A 26,171-nucleotide genomic window follows, 5' to 3' on the forward strand; every position below is an offset into this window, starting at 1 on the left:
GAGATGAGTCTTATCCAGACAGGGCTGCCTGGGTCTTGCACTCCCTCAGGCTAGAGACGATCCCTTGCTAATTTGGGGTCAGGGCCCGACTTACCCCTGGCTATGATGCCTACAACCATGAGCTAATCATTTCCAGCACCACAGTTTGGTGGGTGCACGCACTGCCCTGCAGGCATGTCCCTGCTCTCGGCTATCAGCACCATCGCTCCTGCGCCTCCCGCTCTGCCACCAGACTGGCCTTTCCCAGCCCGAACGCTGGGCGAGACGTCTGGAGCAGATACCAGGGGAGCTGTCAGGCGAGTTCAGCTAATACACAACCCTGGGCTAAGGCTGAAGCAGGCGTGCAGCCTGCCGCCCGCCAAGCCTTTGCAAGCTAATGCGCCTGCCCCGGCTCGCGTGGTCGGCGCTGCGTGACCAAGTCCGTCCACAGCCCCTGCGTGCCGCCAGGATGCCCTGGTGGGGCCGGCGCATATTAAGTTTTGCACATTCTCACAATTCCCTTAAAACGCCCCAGAATAAGTTTTACACAGATCCCAGATGCTCTCTCCCCTGCATAGCGAGTCCTGGAGGTGATCCTTGCTTTGGGTGTTTCAGGGAGAGGGTTCCCCCCACCAGCTCCTCTGTCGGGTTTCGACCCGGGGCCAATGGGCTAAAACTAGGTGAGTGAGGGGCTGTGACCTGGTGGGCTTCCCCACGAGAGCTAGCTAGCGATGGGAAGCAGTGCTGGGGGGGACAGCTGAGATCGGATCCCCCTGAGCAGGGACTGACCCCACTTCCCAGGTAGCGCTGTGATCTGGTATTTGTTTACATCCACATGGCAGGGAAAAATATCAGTTTCCCACATAACAAAATTCTGGAGAGGAATCATCTTTGGCCTTATCCAAGTGTTACCATCAGATAAAACTGAAACATTTGCTATGATTAAGAGATTTAATTTTTTTTAACTTACATAAAAATGAATTTGTTCTGGAACAAAAGTTACCTGTTATCCACCAGCTAATAACCACCATTGAAACTGCATCTATTTTTACATTAGCCACAGCTCTAAAATCAAAGGAATGACCTTCTACTAAGCACTTTGATCTTGATGAAAATGACATTTTTGTTGAAAGAAACCCACACGAATAAACATTTCCACCCAAGTCTTCTAAATGCTGCTTTGGAGTCTAGTATGTCAGGAAGAGGAAACCTCATGGACTCCCTGAAGCTTCCCAAACTGCAGCTTGGCCGTTGCAGTTTGATTACCTGATCTCACTCCAGAAAAAAACATTTTCCACCCGTGTGAGCTTGGAGAGGACAAAACAAAAGCCAGAAGCCGCCTTCTCCAGGACCAGCTGCTGTGGGACGGCACTGCTTACGGGGCTGGCCGGGCTCCAGCTCCCAGCCGCTATATATGCGGGAGAAGGGGGAGCTGGGCTGCAGGCAGAGCTGGAGACGCCCGGTTTAGCAAGCTCTCGCACTTTTCTCGGAGCCGGAGGAATCGCAGCGCGCCAAGATGTGCAAAGGATTAGCTGCGCTGCCCCACACGTGCCTGGAGAGGTGAGAGCCGCCTGGCGTCAGCAGCCGCTGGGGCAGGGGCGGGTTGTTCCCGGGGCCGTGCTGGCGTGTGGGGCTACAAGCGCGAGCCCAAGGGTGCCGGGTGGTCGCCGAACGCTGCAGGCAGCAGCCGGGAGCAAGCTCCCCGGCTCGGGAGCTGAGGCAGAGCTCGGAGAGCGGCCGGAGGCTGCATTTTCCCGGGCTGGGAGCAATGAAGCTTTAACTCTGGTGTGGCCCCAGGACGGAGCTGTCTCCCAGCAGCTGCGGAGCTGATGGTCCTGCTCTGAAGCGGCGGGCGGGCGGCAAGGGGAAGGGACTGTTTGCTGTTGGGCGCTCTGGCGAGATGCTGCTGGAGGTTTAGACCCTCAGGCTGGGCGAGCGCTGATCCTTTAGTCCCAGATGCCCCGTCTGGTTTGGAAACTTGCACCGCAGAAAGGCAGTGACCGGCGCTGGTCCAGGGCAGGGGCAAGTCGTCCCCTGGAGCAGGGCAGGCGGCTACGTCGCTCGTGGAGCGGAGGGCTGCGCTCAGGGCCCGTCTCTGCCTCTTTTCCCACCCACCACACTGGGGAGGGCTTGCACAGACTTGCTGCTCCCTCCCAAAAGCCCCAGAGGGGCCTCGGTGGCCCAGGACCCCTCGCACAAGGCAGCAGGGCTGGAGCTTCGCGTGAAGCCGTCCTGGGGTGCACAACTGCCTGGAGAGACTCTCTGCAAACCAGGCAATTCCCTTGGTTTAGCATTTTAATCCCCAGGGATTTGGGGGCCGGTATGGACCTGTAGGAGATGAGGGCTGTGTGTAGTCCCAGCTCAAAGCGGCTGTCTCCTGTTGGGGCTCCGATTTGCAACTTTAATGCTGGCATGGGGCAAAAAGCAGGAAAGCAATTGCCTTTCTGAGACGAGAACAGTCCACGTGTGCTCAGAAACAGCCCTGGCTGTGAAGTGCTTCAAAATCCCCTCTAGGTCCCTGGATTTCCCTCAGCACATGGATTATCCAAACTCTGACCCCTCTCACAAGACACTGCTTTGTACAGAGAGTCCTTTCTTCCCTGCTCGCTAACGGCCACGTTGCCCTGTCTCGCTCATCTCAGCCCACAGCACCACGACATTTATCTCGGCTCCGGTTCAGGGCAGCCGGGGAAGCAGCCAGGCTAGCCAAGCCCCAACCACAAACATAATTAATTGAAAAACAGCTGAGATTTGAGGGATTTTTGGAAGGGGCTGTGGTCAAGACCAGAGGCACATGCCAGTGCAAGGGTATTCACAGGGCAGCAGGTCCAACGCCATCAGCGGGCACGGGCAGCTGCAGGCCCCAAGGTTGGTGGTCTCCAGTCCTTCTTGTGGAGGGTCTCTCCATGCTGGTGAGGCAGCCAGGGGCTTTCTGCAGGACGCGGCACTGGCTTTGGTGGGAGGAGAGCTGGAACTGCTGCCCAAGGCTTGGGGTTTTGTGCAGGAGAGCCTCGCTAGGCGCAAACGCTCACGGCGTTCAAACCCTTCTCTTCAGGAGGAAACTCAGTAAAGCATTTTGAATGTGAAATATCAACTGAGGGTTGCAGCTGCAAATACTCTTGTAAGGCGAACACCTTATTACTTGTCTTCAGAGGAGACCGGTGTCTTGGGGGGAAGCACAGGAGAATCCCTCTGTGTGAGCTCAAGCTCCATCAGCGGAGCCTGAGGGTGCTTCCTTGCAAACGAGGTACTTTTACAAAGGCAGGAATGGCAGGTGGGCAACTCAGCTTCCCTTCTGGGTACTCACTGTTCCTTGCAGCCTCATCCTTGGGGAGGCAGTGGGAAACACACAGGCCTGTAGGTACGAGGTACGGGGAGACCTGGGACACCTCCAACTGTGTTCATCAGAGACTTTGCAGCTGCCCTGTTGATCACAGCATTGGAAAGATGCAGTCTTTACTGTTTTGGTTTTTTTTTTAAAGGAAAAGTGCTGCTTTTCTTTGTTTTAAATGTGCCACTGACTAGTCCTGTTTGGTACCCTCTGGTTCATATATTGGAAGGTCTCTGGTGAACCACACAGTGAACCCTGTTTACACTCTCTGTTGCACTCATGATTTTTTAGTCCACTGCTATAGCCCCCTTACATGTCTCTTTCCCACAGTGAAGAGTCCTAGATATTTAGTTGTTCCTCAAGCACAAGCTATTCCAGGTCTTCTGTCATCTTTGTGGCCCTTTTCTGAACCTTTCCTGCTCTCTATGTCCTTTTGAGCTGAAGGCACTACAGCAGCACTCTTCAAGATGTGGGCGAATCACAGATTTGTACTATGCTAAAATGTTCCTCTTTGCTTTCTCTCATCTTTTCTCCTACTTTCTCACACTGGATTTGCTTTTTTCAGCGCTACTGCACTGATGTTTTCATGGACCTCTCTTACACCCCCATGTCCTCACTCTTGAAAGATAACTTAGCTTATAGCCCACCATTTTACACATGGATTTAGGATTGTTTTGTCCCAGGGCATCATTTTATATTGTTCTATGGGAAATTTCACCAGCCACTTTACCGCCAGTCTAGCAAGACCCTCCTGCAGTTCCTCACAATCGGTCCTTGAGTGCTTTACATGGATAACGTAGTACCTGCCGCCTGACTGCGAACCCCCTTTCCCCCGTGTGTATGATGCATTAAACAACAAGGTCCCAGCCCATGTTCCTGTAGGACTTCCCTCACATCGGAAAACACACCTTTTATCCCTACACTTTTTTCCTGCCTTTTACTTGCTGTTTCCCATCTCGTTACCCATGAGATGACTTTTCCTCCGACAGCAGCGCAGGGTCTGCGCAGCCCCTGGTGAGGATCTTGTCAAAGCTCCTCTGGAAACCCAAGGGCTGGTATCTCCTGCATCTATCCAAGGCACACGCTCATTAGCCTCCTCGGAGAGGGCCAATAGGTTTGTGAGGAATCTCTTCCTGCTGCCAAAGCTATGTTGACTCTTCTCCAATATACCATATTTGTGCATGTGTCCTCTAAGGCTGTCTATTACAGTTGCTACTAATTTGTCCATACAGGCATCAGACTTACAGCTTTATAGCTCCTTGAATCTCCCCTGCAATCTTTTTCCCCAAGTGGCATTACATCTGGCACCTCCCTGACCTCAAATACGGCAGCAGTGTTAAGAGAGACATTACCTGTCAGTGCCTCCATCCTCCAGCCCTTCAGGACTCCCTGGAGACCGCCACGCGGCTGGGGAGACTTGCCACTCTTTTGGCTACTCCTGCCACAACCCATCCTGCTGCCAGAAACAGATCCCGCACAGAGAAAGGTTTTCCTGGGGGAAGAGTCCCCAAGAATTTTCTGTGGGAAAGCAAACTAAAAGCAAATAAAAAATACGTACTTTTCCAGCCATAGCTTTAACTTCTTTGAGCTCCTTTTTTTGTTTTGTTTTTAAGCTTGACCCCCTCCCAGCCCTCCTCTGGCAGTCTTCCTGCTCTTGATGTGTTTGAAAGAGTCCATATTTTCTTTTAATGCCTTTTGGAAGTTGTTTCTCAGACTTTTTCTTGGCTTGCTTGCTTATGTTTTTACACTTAACCTTCCACAGTTTATGGTCCTTTCAATTTTTCTCATTCGGACATCGTTTCAGGAGATTTTTTTTTGAAGGATGCCTTTTTATTTATAGCTGCCTTTCTTACCCTCCTGTTTAGCCTTTTCTGAAGCCTTGCCTGAAAGCCGGTAATGCATCTGCTTGAGGGCTCCGGGATGGTGTCCTTAAGTCCTCCCCTCCCGCTAGCCCGTGAGCCCTCTCAGCTGCCCTTTGCCTTTCCTTGTCAAGCCTCCTCGCTTCCGTGCAGCGGCCCCATTTTTCATTGGAGCACCATGGCCGAGGATTTTTTGGGGGCGTTGGATGCATTCCTGGCCCCAAGCCACCGCACGCCCCCACAGCGCCGGGAGCCAGGTCTGGGGGCAAGCTGGCCCAACGCGGCCACGGCGCTGCCCACGAAGGGGCTCTCCACATCCTCCGAGGGACGGGGACGTATGGGGCATGCCAGCGTCTCCGCACTGGAGGCACCTCGGCGGTGGGAACATGGGCACCTCACCACCCTTCCCCTAAGATCCCGTCTTTCCAGGCCAGATGCAAGTTTTCTTGGAAACACAAGCAACGGAAATTGTCCCCGTAACCGCTGACATTTACTGAGAAAACAGTGAGCAAATGGAGACTGCCCTTTTCCTCCTGGAAAACCGTAAACAGTGGGGACGCCCTCGGAAAACGCTGGGATTTCCTGCGAAAGCGGAGAGGGGAGGGCCGGGAGCGGCGGGGAGGGCCAGGTGCCGCGCGCGCCCGGCGGAGGCGGCCTCAGCCGGCCTCGCGCCCCGCTGCCAGCGGCGGCCGCGAGAAGGCTTTCGGGGGCGAGCGCCGGCCGCGCAAGCGCCTCGCTGCACGCTCGCCGTGGCGCGATCAGCCGAGCGGCCCCGGGGTCGCCCCGAGCCAGCGTCCCCCGGGGTCGCCCCGAGCCCAGGACCGAGCGCGGTGGCGCGGAGGCGGTGCCGCCGGCTCGCACGTCCCGCTCACCGACGCGCCGACCGCAGCCGGGCGGGCGGCGTTGGAGAGGGGCCGGCACCAGGTTTCGCGAATTCCTCGGCAGAGCCTGCGGGGTGGAAACCAAAACACAGAGGCAGTTTTACAGGAGCGGGGGGAAAAAAAAAAGAAAAAAGGAATGGAAATGAAATAGCAGACATAGCAAGGGAGGGCATGTGAAAATAAACAGCAGCGAGCAGAAAAGCAAGGAGCCCCGAGGGCCCGGCCGCCGGGGAGCCAGCGCAGCCTCGCGGTTTGGAGACGACCCGGCCAGGCACCCCAGGGGCTCCTGGCAAAGACGGGGCGTGGGGGCTCCATTTCCCCCCGTATTTCTTCCCGGGGGCAAGGCAGGGCCCCGAGCAGGGTGCGCAGCTCGCTGGCCCACCGCGCACCGCTCCGTTTCTCTCCGAAGAGAGCACCGCTAATGTCGTTTCTCTCCGAAGAGAGCGCTATTCACATCCCCACCGACGTCTCCTCCGGGCTCGTCGCTATAGAAACCGAGCGCTGTGCAGACGTCCGCTAATTTGGCCGCGCGCCGGTGATCCGATTAGCTCCGCCACAGATGGGGACAAAGCGGAGAGATCAAGATCAAGAGCCGCCACCGGTTCCGAGTTCCCGGCTGGAAACGCCTCGAACTTGCACCTTTCGGGCATTGAGGGCTGTTTGTCTGCGCAAAGTCACGCAGCTTTGTACCTCATTAGGCCTGGTCCTTCGCACGGCGGCCGTGCTGGGCTCAACATCTCACCGGGTCTCCGGCGGTGCCGGTGTCGCGTAGGGCAGGGGCCGGCTCTGCAAATGCTGCTGACCGAGGTGACGGGATCTGCTGGCGGCATCTGCTGGCGGCCCGTCTCGTTGCTTCTCCAGCCTCCTCGTCTGCCCCATCCCGTCCGGGCGGTGGAGGCCGTGGGGTCTGCCCCGAGCACACCGCGGCGGGGCCTCTCCCTGGCGGCAGCAAGGGGCTCAGGGACGGCCAGGTCGGTGCCCTCCCCGCCTGACCTGCTCTTTTTGTCTCCTCCGCAGAGCCAAGGAGATCAAGACCAAGTTGGGCACGCTCCTCCAGAAGCCCGACTCGGCCATTGACTTCATCATCCCCTACCCGGAGAAGCCGGAGAAGCCGGCCAAAGCCCAGAAGTGAGTACTTCCTGCATGACGTGGCCAATGCCACCGGGTGAGCAAGGCAGAGGCCGCTGGAGCCGGCAGCCCCAGCAGAGCCCCATGGCCAGGGTGGGCTGCGCTGCACCGCCCCCTGCGCCGCAGCATCCCGCGGCGGCTCAGCCCCCACCGCCGGTCCTCTGCCCTGACCGTCCTGGGACACCGCCACCAGCCCTGGCAGTTGCATGCCGTGGGGAGGCATATGGCTTGTGAGCTGTTGGGAGGACTGCGTCATCATATCAGTGCCTTTAAGTGCTGTAAGGTGTGCTGGGAGCACTGGGGTCCAAGGCATGGACCTTCCATCCCTGCAGCAGAGCAGGATACAGATATTTCATGTCTGCTCCTTCTGGTCCTGCAGCTCCTGCAGTCCTGGCTGCTTCAAGGAGGGCCAGCAAGTGTTTTTGCATGGAGCATCCCCATGCCCTGTGGCTCCAGCACTTTTCTGGCACACAGGTGGTGCAGACTCAAGCCCTTTTGGAAAAAGAAGGAACTAAAATCCTGCTACAGATGGCCAGAGCAGGCACAGTAGGGTATTATGTAAAGGTGGCTCAAGGCACGTTCCTCATGACCTGCGCGCTGGGTGCAGAGAATTACGTCACGGCAGCATGAGAGATGTTAGGCAATATAGTCTTTTGGAAACCAGATTTCTCAGGGAAACTCAATTTACATTTGATGAGATTTCATGTTCATTTGATAAAAGTTACTCCAGAGGCGCAAGGCACTTAGACGTCTCTGAGTCATTTGCCTCAGGTTATTGTGACGTTACCATCCAGAAACCGTCAGCTTTGTTCAGCATCACTGTGCAGCAGTGGGTTGGTGCTTTCAGGCCGGCAGCGCGTGTCCCAGATCTCAGACATGCAGCTCCCTGGACACACTGCTTTGCTCTAGGTGGCTCCACAAAGATGGCGCGTCCTTGCCTTGTTGTTTGCATCTTGATCCTCTGCTGTTCAGCACCAGGCTGGCTTAAGAGGAGAGTAAAGCAGAGGAACAGTTAGAGAGGCTGATGGTTTGATCTGTAGGATTAATAGTTCAAAGGACTTAGACATGTTAGGAGACAAAATAAACCTTTAACAGAAATTTTAGCTTAAACCTCAAAGCAGGACTGTAGGATGGTAGCCTCACTTAGGATTTTTTCCAGCCTAACAGCAAGTGTGGGCATCTAGGGTCCCCAGAGCAACCAGCATGCCTGAGCTGCGATGCTGGTGGCTCTTGTAACATCTCGCAGCCCTGCTGCCACACAAATGCAGATGATGACCCTCCTGGAGACGGGCATCGGTCCCTGGGAGTTGCTCCCATTCCTTGAGGTGCCCCTAAGCAAAAAGGAGTGACGATGTTCTCAAGATAACCAATGCTATACATACCTCCTGGCTTGGGGTGCCACCAAACCTCACACACAGCTCTGGAGAACACGTGGCACCTTTGGATGCTCTTCCAGGCAGCTGTCAGACCCAGCTGGGCTGTGCTTTGGGGGCATGTCCTTCCCCTTGTTACTCCGTGGGTTTTTGGAGGTAGAGGATTTCTGCGTCAGCAAGAAGGCCAGCAAGTTCTACGGAATTTTGGATAAGCACATACATTTTGGATTTTTCTCTCCCAGGAGCTCTTCACCGAGTTTCTATTTCTGCTAAAAATCATAGCTTAAGTTTTCTGGTCCCACTCCCCGCAATATCTTTCAGTCCAGGCAACGTTAGTCTAAAATGATAACTTTCCAAAAAGAGATTGCTAGCATAAACCAAAAGGTTGAAGTCACAACTCTCATGTGAACGTAGGTGAACATGTGCCACCTATGTTCACTCTCATGCTAGCCTGCAGAAAGCTGCACACATTTTCCAGGTGGCCGCTGTGCTATCAGTGAAACGTCTGCGTGCTGCTCCGTTACCCGGTAACTGCAGCGTTACCTGGTAAGAGCTGCCTGAGGCAAGGCACGAGGAGGAGAGCAACTGTTTGACAGTGCATTTTGCTCTCAGACACTGCCATGGCCAAGATGCCTCTGTGAAGGAGACACATTTGTCCCCATTATTTGTCCCTGCTGAAAAAACAGACAACATATTCACTGCCTGCTAGCTGAACGAGTTGTTTTCTCTTGCATTTTATTGTTGCTCAGCCCAGCTATCATTCATCAATGAGCATCTCAGTCTCAGTTAATATGATCCCTGGGACATTCAGCTAATGCAAAAGTGAATTTTGAAATTTCCAGGAAATCTGGATTCTTGGATCGTATCAGGCCACTACAATGAAGTGCTTTTCCTTGCCCTCACCTGGGAGTGAAGAGACAAGGAAAAGTTCTCGCAGGGAGAACATGGGTGCCTGGCTTGGGAAAGATGTGCATAAACTCCTGGGGGAGGGTGATGATCCTTGATGCAAGTGTGAACACGTTTCAAGATCCAGAAAGCAAATTATCCCTCATCACAGGCCCTTACTGCTGGATGCCGACAGGTTGAGGACAAAAGGGCACCTGATACGTAACCTGAGCAAACCTTGCATTTCTGACAGTCTCTTCTTTGCCCTGGAGCCACTGCGGCGGGGCAGGCCCACCAGATAGGAACACACAGGGAGAAAAAAGAGTGGCCCTGTTCGGTCAGACCAAGGGTTTGTCTCCCTCAGTATCCTGCCTCTGACAGTGGCTGAAAGCAGATGCCTCAGGAAGGGGAAGAACAGGCCAAGCAGATGTGATAATCACCACAAATATGCTCCCTGTTTTTCAGCTGTTCCTGTCGATGGAGGCTCTTGGCTCAGGGGCCGTATCCTGGTCCTTAGTACTAACCCTCAGTAGATCCCTCTCCCAGGCACTTCCCTGACTTCTTCCTGAGTCACCCCAAGGCCTTCACCGTGGTCCTCCCTCAGCGCTTCCCACCCCACGGACCCTCCGTCATTCCCTGGGGGCGGGGGGGGGAGGCTGCTGCAGCCACCCTCCTCCCCAAGCCTTTTCCCGGGACAGCAACCCAAGGGGACCGGAGGCACACACCGCTCCCGAGGTACCAGCAAAGCACTGATTTGTGCAGGAGCACACGGAGAGCGAGATGGAGGACAGCTGCTCATCCCTAGTAGTTCTTATCCTTTCAGCTGTTTGTCTCCTGACTGCTGCGCACGGATTTGCTTTTCCCTTTGAGCTCTCCATCGCTAACCCCAGGACCCGGCCCGGGGGAGCCGTCCGCTCAGGGGCTGCTCTGTGCAGCGACACTTCGAGCGGCACGTAGGGAGGGAGGCCCAGCCCCGAGGCGGCGTCTGGAGCTGGGGTGAGGGCGAGCAGGGAATGGGCGGCAGCCGAGGTGTTTATTAGCTCTGCATGGCACAGCAGCTCCTCCAGACGGGCACCATTAATCACAGCCAGCTCCTCGCCGGAGGCGGCAGGCCCCGTCTGCGCCTGCCCAAATCAGTGCCTACGATCGGGAGACGGCACCGCCGGCGCCCGGGCTCAGGGGAAAACAGCCGGTCTCGCGGGGAGGGGGCAGGGGAACAGGCCCCCGCACCCTCCTCTTCTCCCATCCCCATTTCTGGGCGCAAAGCCACTTCGTTTTCCGCTGTCGCAGCTCGAGAGCTGCTCGACGGCAGGACGCAGGTTCCCAGCAGCTCTGCGCAGACCCCTGCCCGGGCTCTCGCTCGCGGCCCGGCCAGGAGCGATGCTCTCGCTAGCGCCAGGCGCAGCAGAAAGGGACAGGCCGCAGAGTCCTCCCCGCGGAGGTGGGCAGAGGGGGGCGGTGGAAAACAGAGCGGCGAGAGCCAGCCCGCGGGTCTGCGCCCTCCCCAGACCCCCGCCGAAGCGCGAGGGCCCGTGGGGCCGCAGGCGGTCCTGCCCCTGCCCTCCCCGGGAGGAGGCACTGCTCACACGGCTTTCCAGCCCCCGGAGCGTGTCCGTCCCCGGCTCAGGCAGGACAACGTGACCCAACAGAAAACCCCACCCCACGCCCACCTCGAAAGCACTTAAGGTTTATCACTCGCGAGGGAGGAGTGGAAGCGGTTGTCCTGCCCTGCCGCGGGGCGTGGGAACGGGCCGGCAGGCTGTGGGAGTGGAGGGGAGCCGACCCCAGCCGCGGCCCAGCGGGGACGCACAGCCAAAGCCGTCCTGTCCTCCTTCCCCCGCCCCGGAGAAGCGTCCTTCCCCGCCGACCCGGGACGCCCGCGTCCCGATGGAGACAGGCTGCTCAGGCATCTCGGCGCGGGAAGGTGCTGGGCAATCGCAGAGGGTCAAGAGGTGGGAGACGATCGTCCCGACACCGAGACACCGGCCGCTGGTCGCAGCGGGAGGTTTGGGGACGCTTCCCAGCTGCAAAAAGTCAGCGAAAGCGAAGTGCTGGGCGAGGGCAGTGCAGCCTCCCAGCCCCGGGCGGCACCGCTGAGCCCACCCAGGAGAGGCCCCGGCGCAGGCACCAGCGCAGCCCTCTGCTGCCCAGGGGCATCCTGCCTTCCCAGGTGTGCGCAGATGTGGGGGCAGGAAGGTGATGTGTGGCTGTGCTCATGCTAGGCAAAGCCAGTGAGAGCTGCAAGCAACAGAGGAGATGCATTTAAGGGTGAGCCACATCTCTGCTCAAAACCCATCCCTGACCTCCCATGGGAATTCACCTGCATTAGCTCCAGGACCTCAGCCCTTGTCCCCACTTTCCCAACTAAACTGCAGGGCATGCAGATACTTGGCTTATCCTTAAGACTCTTCGTATGCTGCAATTCAGCCACACCCCCACCTCCCTCTGGGTGAACTAACAGGACAAAACTGCTCCCTGTAACCCACTGCCCCAGTTCTGCAACAATCTTCATAGCCATTTACTCTACTCCCTCCCATTTTTAAAGAAACATATCTTTTTTAAAAAAAAAAAAAGCCCAGACCCCTGTGCTGCAAGCATGGACTACCTGTTTTTTTTTCTTTCCTCCCTTTAGGCCATCGCCAGAGGAGGCTTTGCAGTGGCGCGATTCCCTGGAGAAGCTCCTGCAAAACCCCTGTAAGTTCACATCATCACCCTGCCCTCCTGCCCGGGGCCTCCTGCACATCAGCTCCATGCCAGTCTGTGGCATTTTTTTCCCCTTCCAAGGCTAGTTTCACGGTGCACGTCCACCGTTTCCCCAGGAACCTAGAGGCGTCGGGGATGCTGGTGCTTGCAGAGGGATGACCTGGGCCAGAGAAAGCCCTTTTGTGCCCCACGCCACCCCTGGGGGACACCCTGAGCCACCCCACAGCCCCGCTTGGCCCATCCCAAGCTTGTCCTGGCATCCCATCCCACCCCACCACGCGCGCCACCGTTCCCCATTCCCTGTCCTTCCCTCCCTGGTCCCCGGCGCTCAGTGGCGGCCCTGCGCTCCCCCGCAGACGGGCTCGCCAGCTTCAGCAGTTTCCTGCGCTCCGAGTTCAGCGAGGAGAACATCGAGTTCTGGGTCGCCTGCGAGGACTACAAGAAAACCAGGTCTCCCGCGAAGATGGTGGAGAAGGCCAAGAAGATTTACGAGGAGTTCATCCAGACCGAGGCACCTAAGGAGGTCAGTGCCCCAGGGGCCGGGGCCGAGGGGCAGCCCCAGTGGGCTGGGTTCCCCCAACACCCCCAGCTGCACGCTCAGCAGCTCCCCGGAGCTGCCTTCGCTGGGCTAACGCCTGTTGTGGGAGCTTCCAGCACACATCCAGCCCCCCTCCCCATGGAGGAACTGCTGCCAAGCAGCTTACACTGACATTAATCTTAAAGTATGGCAACTGTTACTGTAATCTTTCCTGCAAAGACACCCACACTGCAGAGGAGACCTCATCTGTCATTACAGATTTGTCCCCCCTGATAAGCCAGGCTGGTTCACTTGCTTCCCATAATCTTTACCTGGTTGTTGGTGGGAGAAAGCAGGCCAGGGAGATGCCCGTCTCCCTCTACTCAGGAAGGGTAGAGACACCATCATTCTTACACTCCCGTTGCAGGTGAATATCGACCACTTCACCAAAGCCGTGACCATGAAGAACCTGGTGGAGCCATCACTGAGCAGCTTTGACATGGCCCAGAAGAGGATCTTTGCCCTGATGGAGAAGGACTCCCTGCCCAGATTCGTGCGGTCGGAGTTTTATCAGGAGTTGATCAAGTAGCAACGTGGCCAGGCTGTGCGAGGCACTCCCCACGAGTGATCCCACCGCTTCTGTCTGATCGCCTTCCCCTTCGCCTCTCGCTGCTTTGCTTTCTCAATGCCACCCTAAAAGAGCACCCAGGAGTGTTGCTAAACATCTCTCCCAGTGCTTTGGGCCCCATCAGAGATGCCTCTCTCACAGTCTCTGTCCTCTCTCATCAAAAGACCAAATAGCAGAAACACCTGGTGAACCTCCTCTGGATTTTAGGTGGGGGCACTGGAAGCAGCTGAGCAGCCGATACCAGCTGCGACCCCACAGCAGCTGGAGCAGAGGGGCCAGGGCCAGGCAGCGCTTCCCTGGGGCTGCAACGCTCCTCTTCATTCGGAGGTTTTCAGATCCAGCCTCCGCCTTGCAGGCCCCATCTGAGCGCTGCTGGAGGCGTTCTGGGTGCTGGGTTTAACCCAGCCAAACTGGGTTTAACCCAGGCAAACCACCCTGCCTGCCCCTCCAGCCGCTTTGACCCCCAGCACTCTGGTCCCCTGCGCAAATGTTGCTGCTGCAAACTCCTGCCACGTTTGTGCATGCGCAGAGGCTGGTGCGTGTTCGCACGCGCAGGGTGAGGGCTGGTGCCTGCAGCTGCTCTGGGATCGTTTCTCTGACTTGGCTGTTTTTCTGAAGCTGCCGGAACATGACCCGTATTTTTCCCAGGTTTGCCCACGCCGCTGGTTTGGCCCAGGCGCTTTCCCTCCTGGCAGCTTTCCGGGGTGTCGCTGAGGCTGCGCTGGGTACTTGACACGTGCTCCCAACCCTGGCTAAGTCCAGCAGGTTTGCAGCCCTGGGAAACGTGGTAGGTCATAGCCAAGCACTGGCAATAGCGCGTCTTCAGAAAAGGGCCATCCGGCAGATGCAGTTGGGTGAAGTAAAGGCAACAGATGGCAATTACATCCGTAGGGAAGGGAGGGAGTGCGAGACTGTGTCCCCCAGCTCACAGGCAGAGCCAGCATGTGGGGTGCCTCGCCGAGCGGCTCCGCCTGGGAGCTGCCTGCGAGACGGCCCGCTTGCTACACCCTGGAGGCAGTAAGAGGGATAAAACCAAATCTGTCTGTTCAAAACGCTGGGACTGTTTAGCAAAGCAGGTCTCCTGCCTGCTCCAGCCACTCAATTAGTTACTGAGCTCATAATTTCCAGCCTGTCCCCCTGTCCCCGGTGCCTACGCACAGCCCCAAGCAACGCTGCTGGGGTGGCTGCCAGGGCGCGTGGATGCATGTCTGGGGATGTTGCTGCCACGCTTTCTCCTTCCAGCTGCTTCTCTCTGTGGTAGGCACACCAAAGCGATGCCTCTCTTCTTCTCCTTCTTCTTCTTCTTCTTCTTCTTCTGCAGAAACCCAAATGAGGGCAATCGATTAGGCAAGGGAGGAAAACCATGCTGGGGGGAAAAAAAAGCTGCTGATTGGAACTGTTCAGATCCAATTCCAAAAAGAGGAAAAAAAAAAAAAAGGCCAAAAAAAATTGAAGGATGAAGAATAAAACCCCGCCTTCCTGAACAGATGGCAAACTCTGCTGAGTTTGTAAAGCCTGCTTCTCTCTCTTCAGTCTCCTCCAGTCTGCCCAGGGCATGTGTTTTTTAAGGCTGTCTCTTAAAAAGACCAGTTCTTTGCAAATTATTCAAATCCAGCCCACTTTGCTGACAGAAGGTATCATATCTAACAAGGGGGCGAAGGCATACATAAAAGGAAGCTGGGGTCTCATTTCAGTCTCAACCTGGCGAGTTCTCAGATGTGAGCGTAATAAGTCCTTGGGATCTAAAAGTGTCGTCCTTGGGACGAGCTCCCAGCGCAGCCACCACAGGGCCATGGCTTGCAGTGAGCATGCTGTGTGGATCCACCTGCTCAGCAAGCAATTCAACATATATATCTAAAATATATGTGATTATGCTTCCAGGAGGCCTCTCAGGCCAGCCAGCCACCCTCAGACTGCTATACTCAAACTACAAATCATGAGACTCCATGCAAAATGCAAAACATAAACAACGGGTTTGCCAACCTCTTAAAGACTTAAAAAATCTGATCAAAACCCCAGCAGCCCCAAATATTTACATGTTATCACTATGGTGACGAATAAAAATACATCTCTAGCTGCAGGAAGTGGGCTGCATTTTCCAGGCAGGGTTGGGGAGGCAGAGGAAAGATGAAGGCTACTCTGTGCATGGACTTTTTTTTTTTCTCCCCAGCAAAAGGCCTGGGAAATTTGGTGTTTGAGCGGCAGCGGATGATGCTCACAGAGCATTTCCCAGGGCGAGAGAGAGGTTGGCTTGGGCTGCCACGGATTGCCAGAGCCGCAATAGGGTCAACACCTGGCAAGACGACCCCAAGTAGATAACGCCTCTGCCCTGAGAAAGTACAAGTCCAGCCTTCAAAACGGCGTGGGGTCTCCCTGGCAGCGTTTGCTGCCTGGAGCTGGTGTACGATGAGTAAGAGGCAAGAGCAGGGCTTAGAGCAAGAGCATAGGCTGGTGTAGCAGTTGTAATACAGGGTGTTCCTGCTGCCTCTAGGCCATACGCGGGCTCTGCCACGGTCCCAGCATCTTCACACAGTGGTATCACCATAACCTGGGTTCGGTGTGTTTATGCTCCTCATTCATGGCACTACTCATAGAAATGCAAAACCAGACAGGCTTCCTTGCAGAAAGACTCATATATTTCATTTTTACTTAATAGTTCAGCATATATTTCAAGTTACACCCATATGTTTCACAGTTAAATGCTAATGCCAATACTGTAGAGAGCTGGATTCTAGCAAACATCCCCTGCTGAAGGATGAATTGCTGCGTGTGAGACAAACCTGAGGTGTCACGAGCTGCAATAGCGCCAGGCAGGGCAGAGAGAAAGTGTCTTGCTATGTAGGTATTGAAAAGAAAGGTGGAGGCCAGAATCAGGAGAGGTGAAATAGCTTCTGCCAAGGCGTCAGCTGGAAATGCCAACTGAGCATCAAACGTCAGATGGAAAACGTTGGCCAGGAAGCTCAAGCCAAGACTCGCTTGTGGCACGAATGCACGGGCTCCTTGGGAGCCCGTGGGCAACCTCCTGAGGTCTGTGAGAAGCGCGTCCCTGGCTGAGTTCAGAGCAGCTCCCTGTGCGGCTGTGACCACTCGGGACGGTGGAGGTGCGTGTCGGGCGGCCCCCTCCGGGACATGGCGTGGCGCCCAGCAGGGCCCGATGCGGCCACGGCTAGTGTGAGCACAGCGTGAATGGTGACCTCCCAGTGGAGGGTGGCAGAAGTTGTGTTTGGGTAGCAGGGGCGTTTGGCTAACCAGGTAGCAGTGGCTGCATCTACCCTGCCGCTGAGCTTTCTGAAGGCCAAGAAACATTTATTGTAGGGTCAATACCAGTTATCGTATTTCTGGCAGGAAATATTTCATGTATTTTGTCACTCTTGCTCTTATCAAATTAGGCATATGTATGAGCACCGTACACATACTGTTACATATCTGTACCATTATAGACATATATAAGCACATACCTACTCCTATCATTGGCACCTTGAAGTCCTGTGAGTCAGTGATTCAAAGTGCAGAGCAGCTGGATAGGACTTCAGGTCTGTTGCAGAGAATGGATGTAGCACAACCCCCCTTGGCCTTCCCTGGAGTGAAAATGAACATGCGTCTCCCAAAAGACCCCCAGAAATAGCCCCCGTGCCCTTAACCTGTGCCCACCTCTGCAGAGCCGTGGGGTGACCCTGCCCTGCTGCCGTGGGGCAAGGCAACCCCACGCTGCAGCACGGCGGTCCCTGGTGCCCAGCTTAGCTTTGGGCATCCCCAGCTCCCACCCAGCACCATGGAGAGACAAGCTCCCTGCTGCGGCTCGGCGCCCCCCGCTCACCGCTTCCCTCCCACCCTGGGCATTATCTGCTGTGGGTTATCCAGTTAATCCGGCAATCCCCATCTCCCCTGGTCTGTCAAGGCTCCCCGCGTGCTGGCAGCAGGATGACCTGCCCCAGCCCAGCCTTGGTGGCTGCTGCACCGAAAGGCAGCGGTGGGAGCTGCCGCGTGCGAGTCTGAGCGAGTCTGAGTGCTCACCCAGACCCTCCCCACACCTTGGCCACGTGTTGAAGCGCCCCAGCTGGAGGGTGCCGAGTGCCGCAGCCAAGGACCAGACCATGGCTACCATGGGAGATGGCCTCCCTACACAACTGAGTAGTTATTTTTTAGTTTGAAGTTCTCCTGTGTGATGTCCATTGGTGAGATCTCCATTGCATGGTGAAGACATGGGACGTTGGGGTGCACTGAGGAACTGGTTGTGTTAACTCATATTCCTGTATCACTCAGTAATCCATATATAAACATATTTCTACTACTATCTATCTTTATGGACTATTCATATTATTTTGTCTCTTTGCAGTAAGGTGCAACATTTACTCACTGCAGGTGGGACCGAGTGAGAGCCAGCCCTGTCCACCCTGCACCCACGCTGCCTTCAGCCAGCAGCTCAATGTAGCTGAGCTAAAATGGGTTCCCCTCTGGAGCTCTGGCCAGCAAAACATCCTCCTGGGCAAGGGGGAAAGGTTCCCCCAAGGTTTCGCTTGTGCGGAGCAGGACAGGCTCTGCTTGCGCCGGCCGTGGTGTGGCACCGCTCCTTGGATGGGGCTGCAGCTGGGTTCCCAGGCAGCCAAGACCCTCTCCACTGAAAATAATTGAAATAACTGAAATATCAGAAATAACTGAAAGGGACTGGGTTCCCCTGAACATGGTATCTGATAGATATAATGGCTGTTTCATCTTTCCATAATTTAAAACAATCTTGGAGTGAAGCCATTTGTAAAATGAGTTTTTAAAGTAACCTGAGTCAATGAGCTGTATCTCTGCATATTCTTTGGTTCACAGAACGACATTTTAGAAGGGACTAATGCAAATATCTTTTATTTAGAATATATTCATCCTTATTTAAGTATCAATACATTTTCTTCAAGAGTTATCAGGAGTTCCCAGTACCAGGGGAAAATAAAACATAGCCATGTGCTTGGCAAGTTCAGAGCTGACTGAGATCCTTAGCAAGCCTCTCCATCTCCTAGCTCAACATGCAAGCTAGTATGTTTCAATATGAGCTAATAAATACAAAATAAAGCGAGTACTAAAGGAGATGTTTCTCTGTGGGCCTGGAAGTGTCTACTGTGAAAACCACAACCTTCTCCTGTCATGACAAAACCCCGGTGTGACAAATGTTGTCCAGACTGGGATGCAGAGTGAGGAATACACAGTTGTCAGAGCAGCTCTATCCAAGCTAAGGAAGGATCAAGCACTGGGGAGAGCAGGACCTACAGCCACCGGTCTGCTCAGAGAAGGCGCATCCAGCTGCTCACTGGAAATGCCTGGTACCTCCAGCCCAAGATGGCAAGCTCAGCATTTATTCCTTCTGCCTCCAAGTGCAGGTCAGTGTCAGGTCCCAGGGCCCCTGAGTGAAAGCCAAATCTAACCATAGTGATTAAAAAATAAATTGCCCTCTGGCAGAGCCCAGGAGTAGTAAGGAGACTGACACATTCCTCTTACCACCTTCGGGGAAAAAACAAGTAACACTACTACTAAATTACAGACTCACATAAATACTAGAAGTATTCAGTATCAAGTATTCCCAAGCATGGCCTCTTCTCCTCAGCTGGTGCGGTAGTGATCCTATCCCAATCACAAACTGCTTCAGACAAGCCAACGCAGGCAAACATGAATTCAGATGCTCCTCCCAGAGTTAGTAATATACACTTGCCAGTCTGGGAGGGAAGTAAACATTTCTGCTCTGCTTGGTCATGGTATTAGGAAGGTCTTTTTAATCTTAGAGCATGAAGGACACAATTATTACTGAAGGAATGAACCTTTCCCAAAATAATAGCTCTGTACAGCCCTAGGAAAGATCCTTGGCCAGCATAAATTAGCTGCGATAGCAGGAAAAGCAGCCACGGGGGAGGGCTTTCATACAATTTTGGCTGTAATGACCAAGGGAGGCTGTTTGCTAGTCTGGAAAGTTTTGGTGTCCCTTTAAGAAAAGGTAGGAACTGTTCCTAAGTCTGACTAGCATAATGCAACACAGTTCTGAGCAAATACTACTGAAAGCCTGGATATTCTGGAGCTATATGAACAGCTAGGGTCCAGAGAAAATACTTTTTGTCTAAGCTTTTGCCGATTATAAAGAGGGAGATCGCAGTCCCCAACACTTCCCTTGGCTTCCTCTTTCCCCTGCTCCTTTCTAGGTGTCTCACTGCAACATTGCACGTCTGGACCCTTTGTGGTTAGTGCTAGGTTTGAGCGTGTGCACCTCTTCCCGACAGCACCAGCCCACCTGGGCTCGCAATGCACATCAAAAACAGCAGACACGCAATGATTTCACCCAGCTTTCATGTCCAACAGACTCCAGGGCTCCTACACAGATGGAGTCACGGGAGGGTTTGCTACACAAACTGAGCCTGGCTTGGGTTACAAAGGCTGACTGTTGCATGACATGGGACACAACTGGGATATTAGACAGCTACTGGAGACAGCTCTGTTGCTTCATGCCAATGAATGCTTTTGCTGCCATATATTCCTGCAAGAGCCCTGCCTGCTCCTGACTTGCTGCAGGTTCAGGCACACTGAGAGACAATGTTAGAGTTGCAGTCTAAGGTGTGAGCATGGGTTCTTTTGCAGTTTTCAGGCCCACAGCCAGCAGCAGGTGGGTTCACGAAGTCCAGGTAGAAGTGGGACTTGAGGAAACGGCGGTAAGAATCCTTCTCCATGAGGGTGAATATTTTTCTCTGAGCCTCATCAAAGCAGGACAGTGTAGGCTCCAGCATATTCCGGCTCGTCTTGTCCCGTGTGCATGAATCCAGGTTCACCTGCAGGCCAGAGGGACAGCATAAATAGCATCTGTCCCAGAAGCAGCTAGCATAGGTAAGGGAGAATCCAATCCCCACCAAGTGTGCTTAAGCTCTCCTTGAGGGACAGTGGTCTGAAATGGCCATTTGACACTGTGCAGCGTTAGCAGAATCTGTGCAGCCAGCCGCCAGTGACTGGCACATATGCCTCTGGGTGCAATCAGCCAGTAAACTCAAGTAATTGCACAGGAGCAGCCAGAACACTGGGGAATCTTATTCCTCTAAGGTTTCCCCACTTGATTATGTGGGATAGCCATGTGGTTGTTAACTGAACACCCTTTCACTGTCCAACTTTAATTTTAAAGCAATGAAAATGGCATCATTCCCTTGCTAATGAGAAGAGGAGCAGCACCCTTCAACTTCTGTGACACTACCAGACCCCTATTTCCTTGTGTTTCTCACCTGGTTCAGGATGTGGGGTGATGCCTATGCCCAGGAATGCTCTCTAAGAGATGGTGCACATACCTCTTTCGTTGCCTGCACAGAGATGAACTCATCGTAGATCTTTCTGGCCTTGGGGCTGAGCTTGGCTGGTGACTTGGTTTTCTTGTAGTCCTCACAACTGACCCAGAACTCTATGTTTTCTTCACTGTACTCAGATTTGAGAAAAGCCCGGAAAGCAGCCAGTCCTCCTACAAATTGTTTAGAGGAAAACCAGAGCAGGTCAGACTGTTGGTTCCTGTGACTGGAAGTGCCTCTGAACTCCAATGCCTCAGCAAACAGCAATGCTGGGTTCTCCCTCCTAGAGCTGAATGAGCAACTCCCCTGCTGCAGGCAGCTGGGGACGCCTGTCTGCCTCCACGGCAGTCGCTTGTGCAGGCCAAGGGAAGCTGGAATTCAGACAGGCCCCAAAGGGATGTCACACGTGGGTCTTCAGCTGCCTGCTTCCACACAGTGACCTTCAGTGACACAGCCAGGAGAACATATGCAAATCACGTGTCCCCAGGAGGCCCTGAGGAGACAGCTAACACGCTGCAGAGTCTCAGGCCATGGGAACGGCGTGAAGGAAACCTCAAGGACATAAGTTTAGCCTGGAACTGATGGGAAGACAAAGTCTCCCATGGGCTCAGCTGGAAAGAGTTTCTCCACACTCTGGCTCTTGTTTAACCCACTGTGTGGTGCAGTCTCGGCCTGCCCTGAGATCAGTTTGCACAAGGACTAGAACAGGGCACTTGGGAGACTACTGTCTGGGGAGGAGGGAGGGAGGAAGGTAAACAAGTGTGGCACCACTGTGACCACCCCAGCAGGCAGTGTGCAGAGCGGAGGTGAGTGGGGAAGCAAGATGGACTAAGCACACCTGTCTGGAGGAGTGCTGCTGACTGCTGAGCAGCCACGTAACTTGGACTTAGCTCAGTGGATTCTCTTCTCTTGCACGTACAGTGGAAAATGAGACATGGGAGGGTCAGTAGCAGAGAGTTGGCTGAAACTGTAAGAGATCTCTTCCTAGCAAGCCAGAGGACAGCATGGGAGCCTGCGGAGTTGCCCCACAGAGCCTTGGATATAGGGTCTTTTTTTTTTCCTAATTGCCCTCACAAAAGGAACAGCTTAGTAGTAGGCTGAGGCCCCATTCACAATATACTGTGATTATCCCTTGGATCAGACAAACTTCATCACCCCTCCCAATGGCCTGGGTGACCAAAGGAATTACTGTATGCTGCCAGGAGACAAAAGATAGTATGTCCCATGCCACCTCCAGGGACTGCTCAGCACACTGACTCCCCCTCAACATCTCCAGCAGAAGGGCCCTCTCTACTTACTGTCATGATGAATCAAGTTTTCCAAAGAGTCTGCCCACTTTTTGACTTCCTCTTGGCTAACCCTAAAAGGAGACAAAGGAAGATATATAGAGAAGGTTTAAGGGGAGTATAGAAAGGACAGATTTGTTTTTTTGTTCAGTACCATTACAAAGTCTCTTTCCATGATTGTCCAAAGGCATACACATGAGACCAAGAAGGAAATGTCTGCCTGGTTTGCAGGGGACCTCTGGGGATCCCAGATCTAATCTACAGAAATTCCAGTTTGCATTCCCAGTCACCAGCCAGGGGCTGGAAAAGAATTTTCCTGGAAAAACAGTTGGGGACTTTGTTTATTTTGTTGGCTGGCTACATCTTTCTCTGGGGTATGGAGCTGGGATCACTCTTATAGGGCACATCAACGAGCTCCAAAGGGTCTGATTTCTTTAATCTGTCAGAGGAACACTGGTTATAGAGAAGAGGGAGGAATGTGGGAACCACCATACCACATTTGCACATCCTGCATTCATCCCTCTACCATAGGGGGTGGTAAGGTGGCATTCTAGGGTTCATCTGTTCCAGGGACATGTCTTGGGCTTTGGAGTTCTTGGAGAGGACAACATCTGCTTACACCTCAGTAACAGCAGTGATACCTTCACAGGCTGTTCTGTTTTTTGTGCCAATAACTCTGTGCAGTTGTGTGGACCACTGCACAATCTGTCTCAATGAACCAGTGCTGCTGATTCTGAAATACGTAAAGCCACACTGGGTCTTGTGATGGCCTTGTCTCCCCAGAAGACTGCACAAATCTTTCCATATGCGCACGTGTTTTGAATCACAGGAATGCTGGTGGGAAAGAACCTCAGTAAGTCTCTAGTCCAACCTTCTTCTTGGAAAGTGACTGTCATCAATACTTGAGGACTACTGCCCACACTAGAGTCAAACACATAGGCCTTCAGCACATACTGGGAAGCAGCAGCAGCAGAAATGCTAATGAAGTTCAGCTCACTGAAGGAGTAAACAAGCATACTGCAGCTGGCCTGGGCTTAACTACATAGCCACATTTGCTCTTACCTCTGAGTAGGAGATATTTTCTCCTTCTTGCCCTGGGACAAACTGTAGTCACAGGAATCAGACTTCTGCAGCAAGAAGCCCAGACGATGTTTCATGTCTTTGGCGCTGAAAAAAACAATTCAAGAATGAAATGAAGATAATGTGTTACAACTCCCCCTGCAGCCTCTTCACCCACTACAAGCACTTTCAGAAATACTCAGTGACACAAATGCAGGCCACAGTCAGTGATTCCAGTGCTGACATTTCACTCCTCATAGTTTGTATTTCTGTTACAAGACAAGCACCACAGTCAAAGAAAAGTCATTTTTCACTTTCAACAGCACAACCTTCTTGCTGAGAAGGTCATCAGCCTGGAGGAAGTGATGGCAAAGGGAGAGAAGCTGCAACGTTCCTACTGTTTGTTAGCAGTTAAAAGACTGCGATAGATAGGTACCACCATTCTGTAAATGTGACACTTCTCTCTGAACTGATTTGCCCAGCTACCGAATGTCTGGTTTTTATACGCTTACCAATCCATCCCTACACCCCCTGCCTTCTCCACAACTCATCACCAGGCTGCACTGACAGCCAGGCCCTGCCAGGCCACCCCACCAAGCAGCTGTCCGTGACAGAGAGGGAAAGGGAAGGAAGCAATGGGCTAGGAGCAGGATTATGTGGCAAGATTAGGAGATGAGCCTGGATCTTCACTAGATCCAGCCCACGCTTTGATTGCAAGTTACTCCCTTCTTCTACAGCAAGCTCCTAAGAGGATGCATGCTTAATTTTGTTCTGCTTTTCAGCATGCTCAGGACAATCACTGACTGGCTACACAACATAAATATGCAACTGATATTGGTCTCGGCTCCTCTCGGGACCTGCTTTCAGTTTAAGAACAATGGTGGCAGTTAATCAATCCTGCTTGTCAGCTGTGTGAACCCTGGCCTGCCTCAGGGTGCAACGTTGGTGTAAGGAGGAAATTCTTCTCTAGCTCCTCACATCAGAGCTTAGAAAAGACCAGGAGGATGTGCTGCAGGGCTGAGTCCTGGCACCTGCTCGGCCTCCCAGAACTGCTTTTTGCTCCACTAGTAGCACTCTGTCTGCAGTCCCAGCTGTATCTTATCTCACTGCTTGCCCATTTTCATAAATGTTTTCTTAACAACTTGAGCAGACTCAGTTCTGTTTCAGCAGTACTAAGGTGAGAGAGAAGGAAACTCACAACTTCTCTAATGCAAGGCTCTTGTGACCAGGACAAATCTAGGCCCTGATCAGGCAGAAACGGGGAGCTGAGGATGCGCTAGCTCTGCAGTGCCAGACGCCAGTTGCCTTTCACTGCAATGCTACCTGCCATGAGAAGAATGAGACCACTCTGCTCTGCAGGAGGAAGGCAGCAGGAGGAAACAAGACACTGCCATTTGCAGTGAGTTCTGCAACTTTCTAAGAAATGGGGAATCCTGGGGATACCTGGACAGAGGTTAAAAGATGTCAATTTTTTTCCTGTGGATTTTTTAAAATGCTCTCTTTTTTTTCCTGTAAAAGTTTTCGGCAAATTTCGGGGGGGCAATATTTTTTCACCACTTTTTCAGCACATGTTTTCAAAGTCACCACGAGCGAGGAATTTTTTTGCAGATGAGAGCATACCAGGGTACAGCTTGACCCTGCACCAGTCGGTGCCATGATGGGAGCACAGCCCAACCCGACCCAGGCCACACCGACCGCTACCGCACGCCAGGGGACAGCCCAGGCCAGGCCCACACCGGCCCCACAGTACCGTGCACCGGGGGTACGGCCTGGCCCCGCACCCAGGGGTACAGCCTCCCCCCCCCCCCCCATGGCCCTACGCTGCCTGGTGCCACACCCAGGGCCACGGCATCACCGTATCCTGGGCCGGCCCAGACCCCACTCTGCCTGCTGGCACCCTGGTCTCCGGTAAACAAGTCACCGGTCTTGCCAGGCTCAGCTCCTGCATTTGGGCTGTGTTTTGGGGAACAACCCTCCACTTTTGTGAAATCCTGCCCACCTTGCTTCCCCCTCAAAACCAAGAAAAGCAAATTACCTCCACTCACTAGAGAAAGGGTGTTCAAAGGAAAAAGGGAGCGCAAAGCCTGCAGCAGAAGCAGAGGGCAGCAATATCAAAATACAGCAATGCTGAGAGCTGCTTGTTTTGCTGATGGGAAGGGTGGGTTTAGAGTTCCCACAGCTCAGTACAAAACCTTTATGCAATTCTGTTTCCAACTGATAGCAAAATACCTGAAAACAAATCATTTGTATCTAATCTTACAGAAGAATCAGAGCTAAGCCTGCCACTCCTGCTTCAGACATAAAATGCAATACATCAGCATATCTCCAGATTAACAAGACCATAATAGATGCTCAGAAACAAACAGTACCTTTTCAAGCATGTGGCTGGCAGTGCGGCGAGTCCCTTGCACATCTTGCTCCCAAGGTCAGCTCTGTATTCCAGGAAAAAAAAAAATGCAGGAGGCAGCAGAGGCTGTGTGCGGGCCCTTTGCTGGCTGCAGAATTCAGTCTCTTCTCTGAAGAGCTGCGCTGGTTTTGCTCTGTTTTATAGCCTAGCTCAGACAGCCCAGCAGCAGTGTGTGACCCAGTCAGGAGACAGCTCAGCAGCAGCACCCATCCCCTTTTTGCCCACCCAGGAGGAAGCTGGTGACGTATAAGCCAAGACGAAGGACTGAGTGGGACTGAAAACCTTACCAGAAATGAAGCTTGCTGTCTGGCTGCAGAGGTAGAATCTTTCAAGAGGACAAAAAAAGCTCCCGGGGCTTTCCTGTATTGCAAAAGTTGGAAGGGTGCAGATACAAACTGAAGGAGATCTCAGAGGGCCAAAGATAGTGAAAAGGGTCTGGGAATCAGTCTGGAGAAGTGAGATGAGGTTTGTGGGTTTTTCCATTCATTTTCCCCTTCTATTTAAAGCAGCCTGGAAAAAATAAGAAACAAGAATTTTAAACACAAAAGGCTTCCATAATCCCAACAAATGCAGAAACTGGAGCTCAAAGGAAACAAGAATGGAAAATCACCAGAGAACCACCCAGGCAGATGAGATTGTCCTGATTTATTTTAGAGCCATAGGGATATGTACCTGTGGTGATGCTGAAAGAACAAGCTCTGAGGGGCAGATCAGTACTTGAGCACAAAGACATGCATGAGTTAGTGTGTCCCAGCACACTTATTTTTGGGGACTGTGCACGTACATGCATAGGAAAAAGAAAGACAGGAGGCTGAGAACATGGCTGCTTTGGATACACTGGTA

At 53.4% G+C, this 26,171-nt stretch overlaps 2 protein-coding genes across 3 annotated transcripts; one reads left to right on the top strand and one right to left on the bottom strand.

The window, feature by feature from the left end:
- Positions 1-1,341: 1,341 nt before the first annotated feature.
- Positions 1,342-17,580, top strand: RGS5 (regulator of G protein signaling 5). Its single transcript, XM_013961259.2, has 5 exons — positions 1,342-1,539; positions 7,068-7,178; positions 12,069-12,130; positions 12,496-12,662; positions 13,084-17,580. Exons 1-5 carry the CDS (start codon positions 1,496-1,498, stop codon positions 13,243-13,245), a joined length of 546 nt encoding a protein of 181 aa, XP_013816713.1. The 5' UTR covers positions 1,342-1,495; the 3' UTR covers positions 13,246-17,580.
- An 88-nt stretch (positions 17,581-17,668) lies between these two features.
- Positions 17,669-25,384, bottom strand: RGS4 (regulator of G protein signaling 4). 2 transcript variants are annotated; one of them, XM_013961258.2, is made up of 5 exons: positions 25,291-25,384; positions 22,925-23,029; positions 21,875-21,936; positions 20,583-20,749; positions 17,669-20,078 (listed from the first exon to the last, which is right to left on the bottom strand). In XM_013961258.2, exons 1-5 carry the CDS (start codon positions 25,332-25,334, stop codon positions 19,827-19,829), a joined length of 630 nt encoding a protein of 209 aa, XP_013816712.1. In that variant the 5' UTR covers positions 25,335-25,384; the 3' UTR covers positions 17,669-19,826. The 2 variants fall into 2 exon arrangements, with proteins under 2 accessions (XP_013816712.1, XP_013816711.1); XM_013961257.2 differs by lacking the exon at positions 25,291-25,384 and adding an exon at positions 24,967-25,004.
- Positions 25,385-26,171: the final 787 nt, after the last annotated feature.

Source organism: Apteryx mantelli, chromosome 8 (assembly GCF_036417845.1).
Source record: "Apteryx mantelli isolate bAptMan1 chromosome 8, bAptMan1.hap1, whole genome shotgun sequence".
NCBI classification, from domain to species: domain Eukaryota; kingdom Metazoa; phylum Chordata; class Aves; order Apterygiformes; family Apterygidae; genus Apteryx; species Apteryx mantelli.

What these genes read in the sequence shown, in the direction of transcription:
- RGS5 (XM_013961259.2), top strand. Translation starts at nt 1,496, where the DNA reads ATGTGCAAAGGATTAGCTGCGCTGCCCCACACGTGCCTGGAGAG. An exon ending in CCCCACACGTGCCTGGAGAG is followed by an intron (nt 1,540 to 7,067) that starts GTGAGAGCCGCC and finishes TCTCCTCCGCAG; the next exon opens with AGCCAAGGAGATCAAGACCA. An exon ending in AGACCGAGGCACCTAAGGAG is followed by an intron (nt 12,663 to 13,083) that starts GTCAGTGCCCCA and finishes CTCCCGTTGCAG; the next exon opens with GTGAATATCGACCACTTCAC.
- RGS4 (XM_013961258.2), bottom strand. Translation starts at nt 25,334, where the DNA reads ATGTGCAAGGGACTCGCCGCACTGCCAGCCACATGCTTGAAAAG. An exon ending in AAAATATCTCCTACTCAGAG is followed by an intron (nt 21,937 to 22,924) that starts GTAAGAGCAAAT and finishes GTCTCCTTTTAG; the next exon opens with GGTTAGCCAAGAGGAAGTCA. An exon ending in CTGTGCAGGCAACGAAAGAG is followed by an intron (nt 20,079 to 20,582) that starts GTATGTGCACCA and finishes TCTGGCCTGCAG; the next exon opens with GTGAACCTGGATTCATGCAC.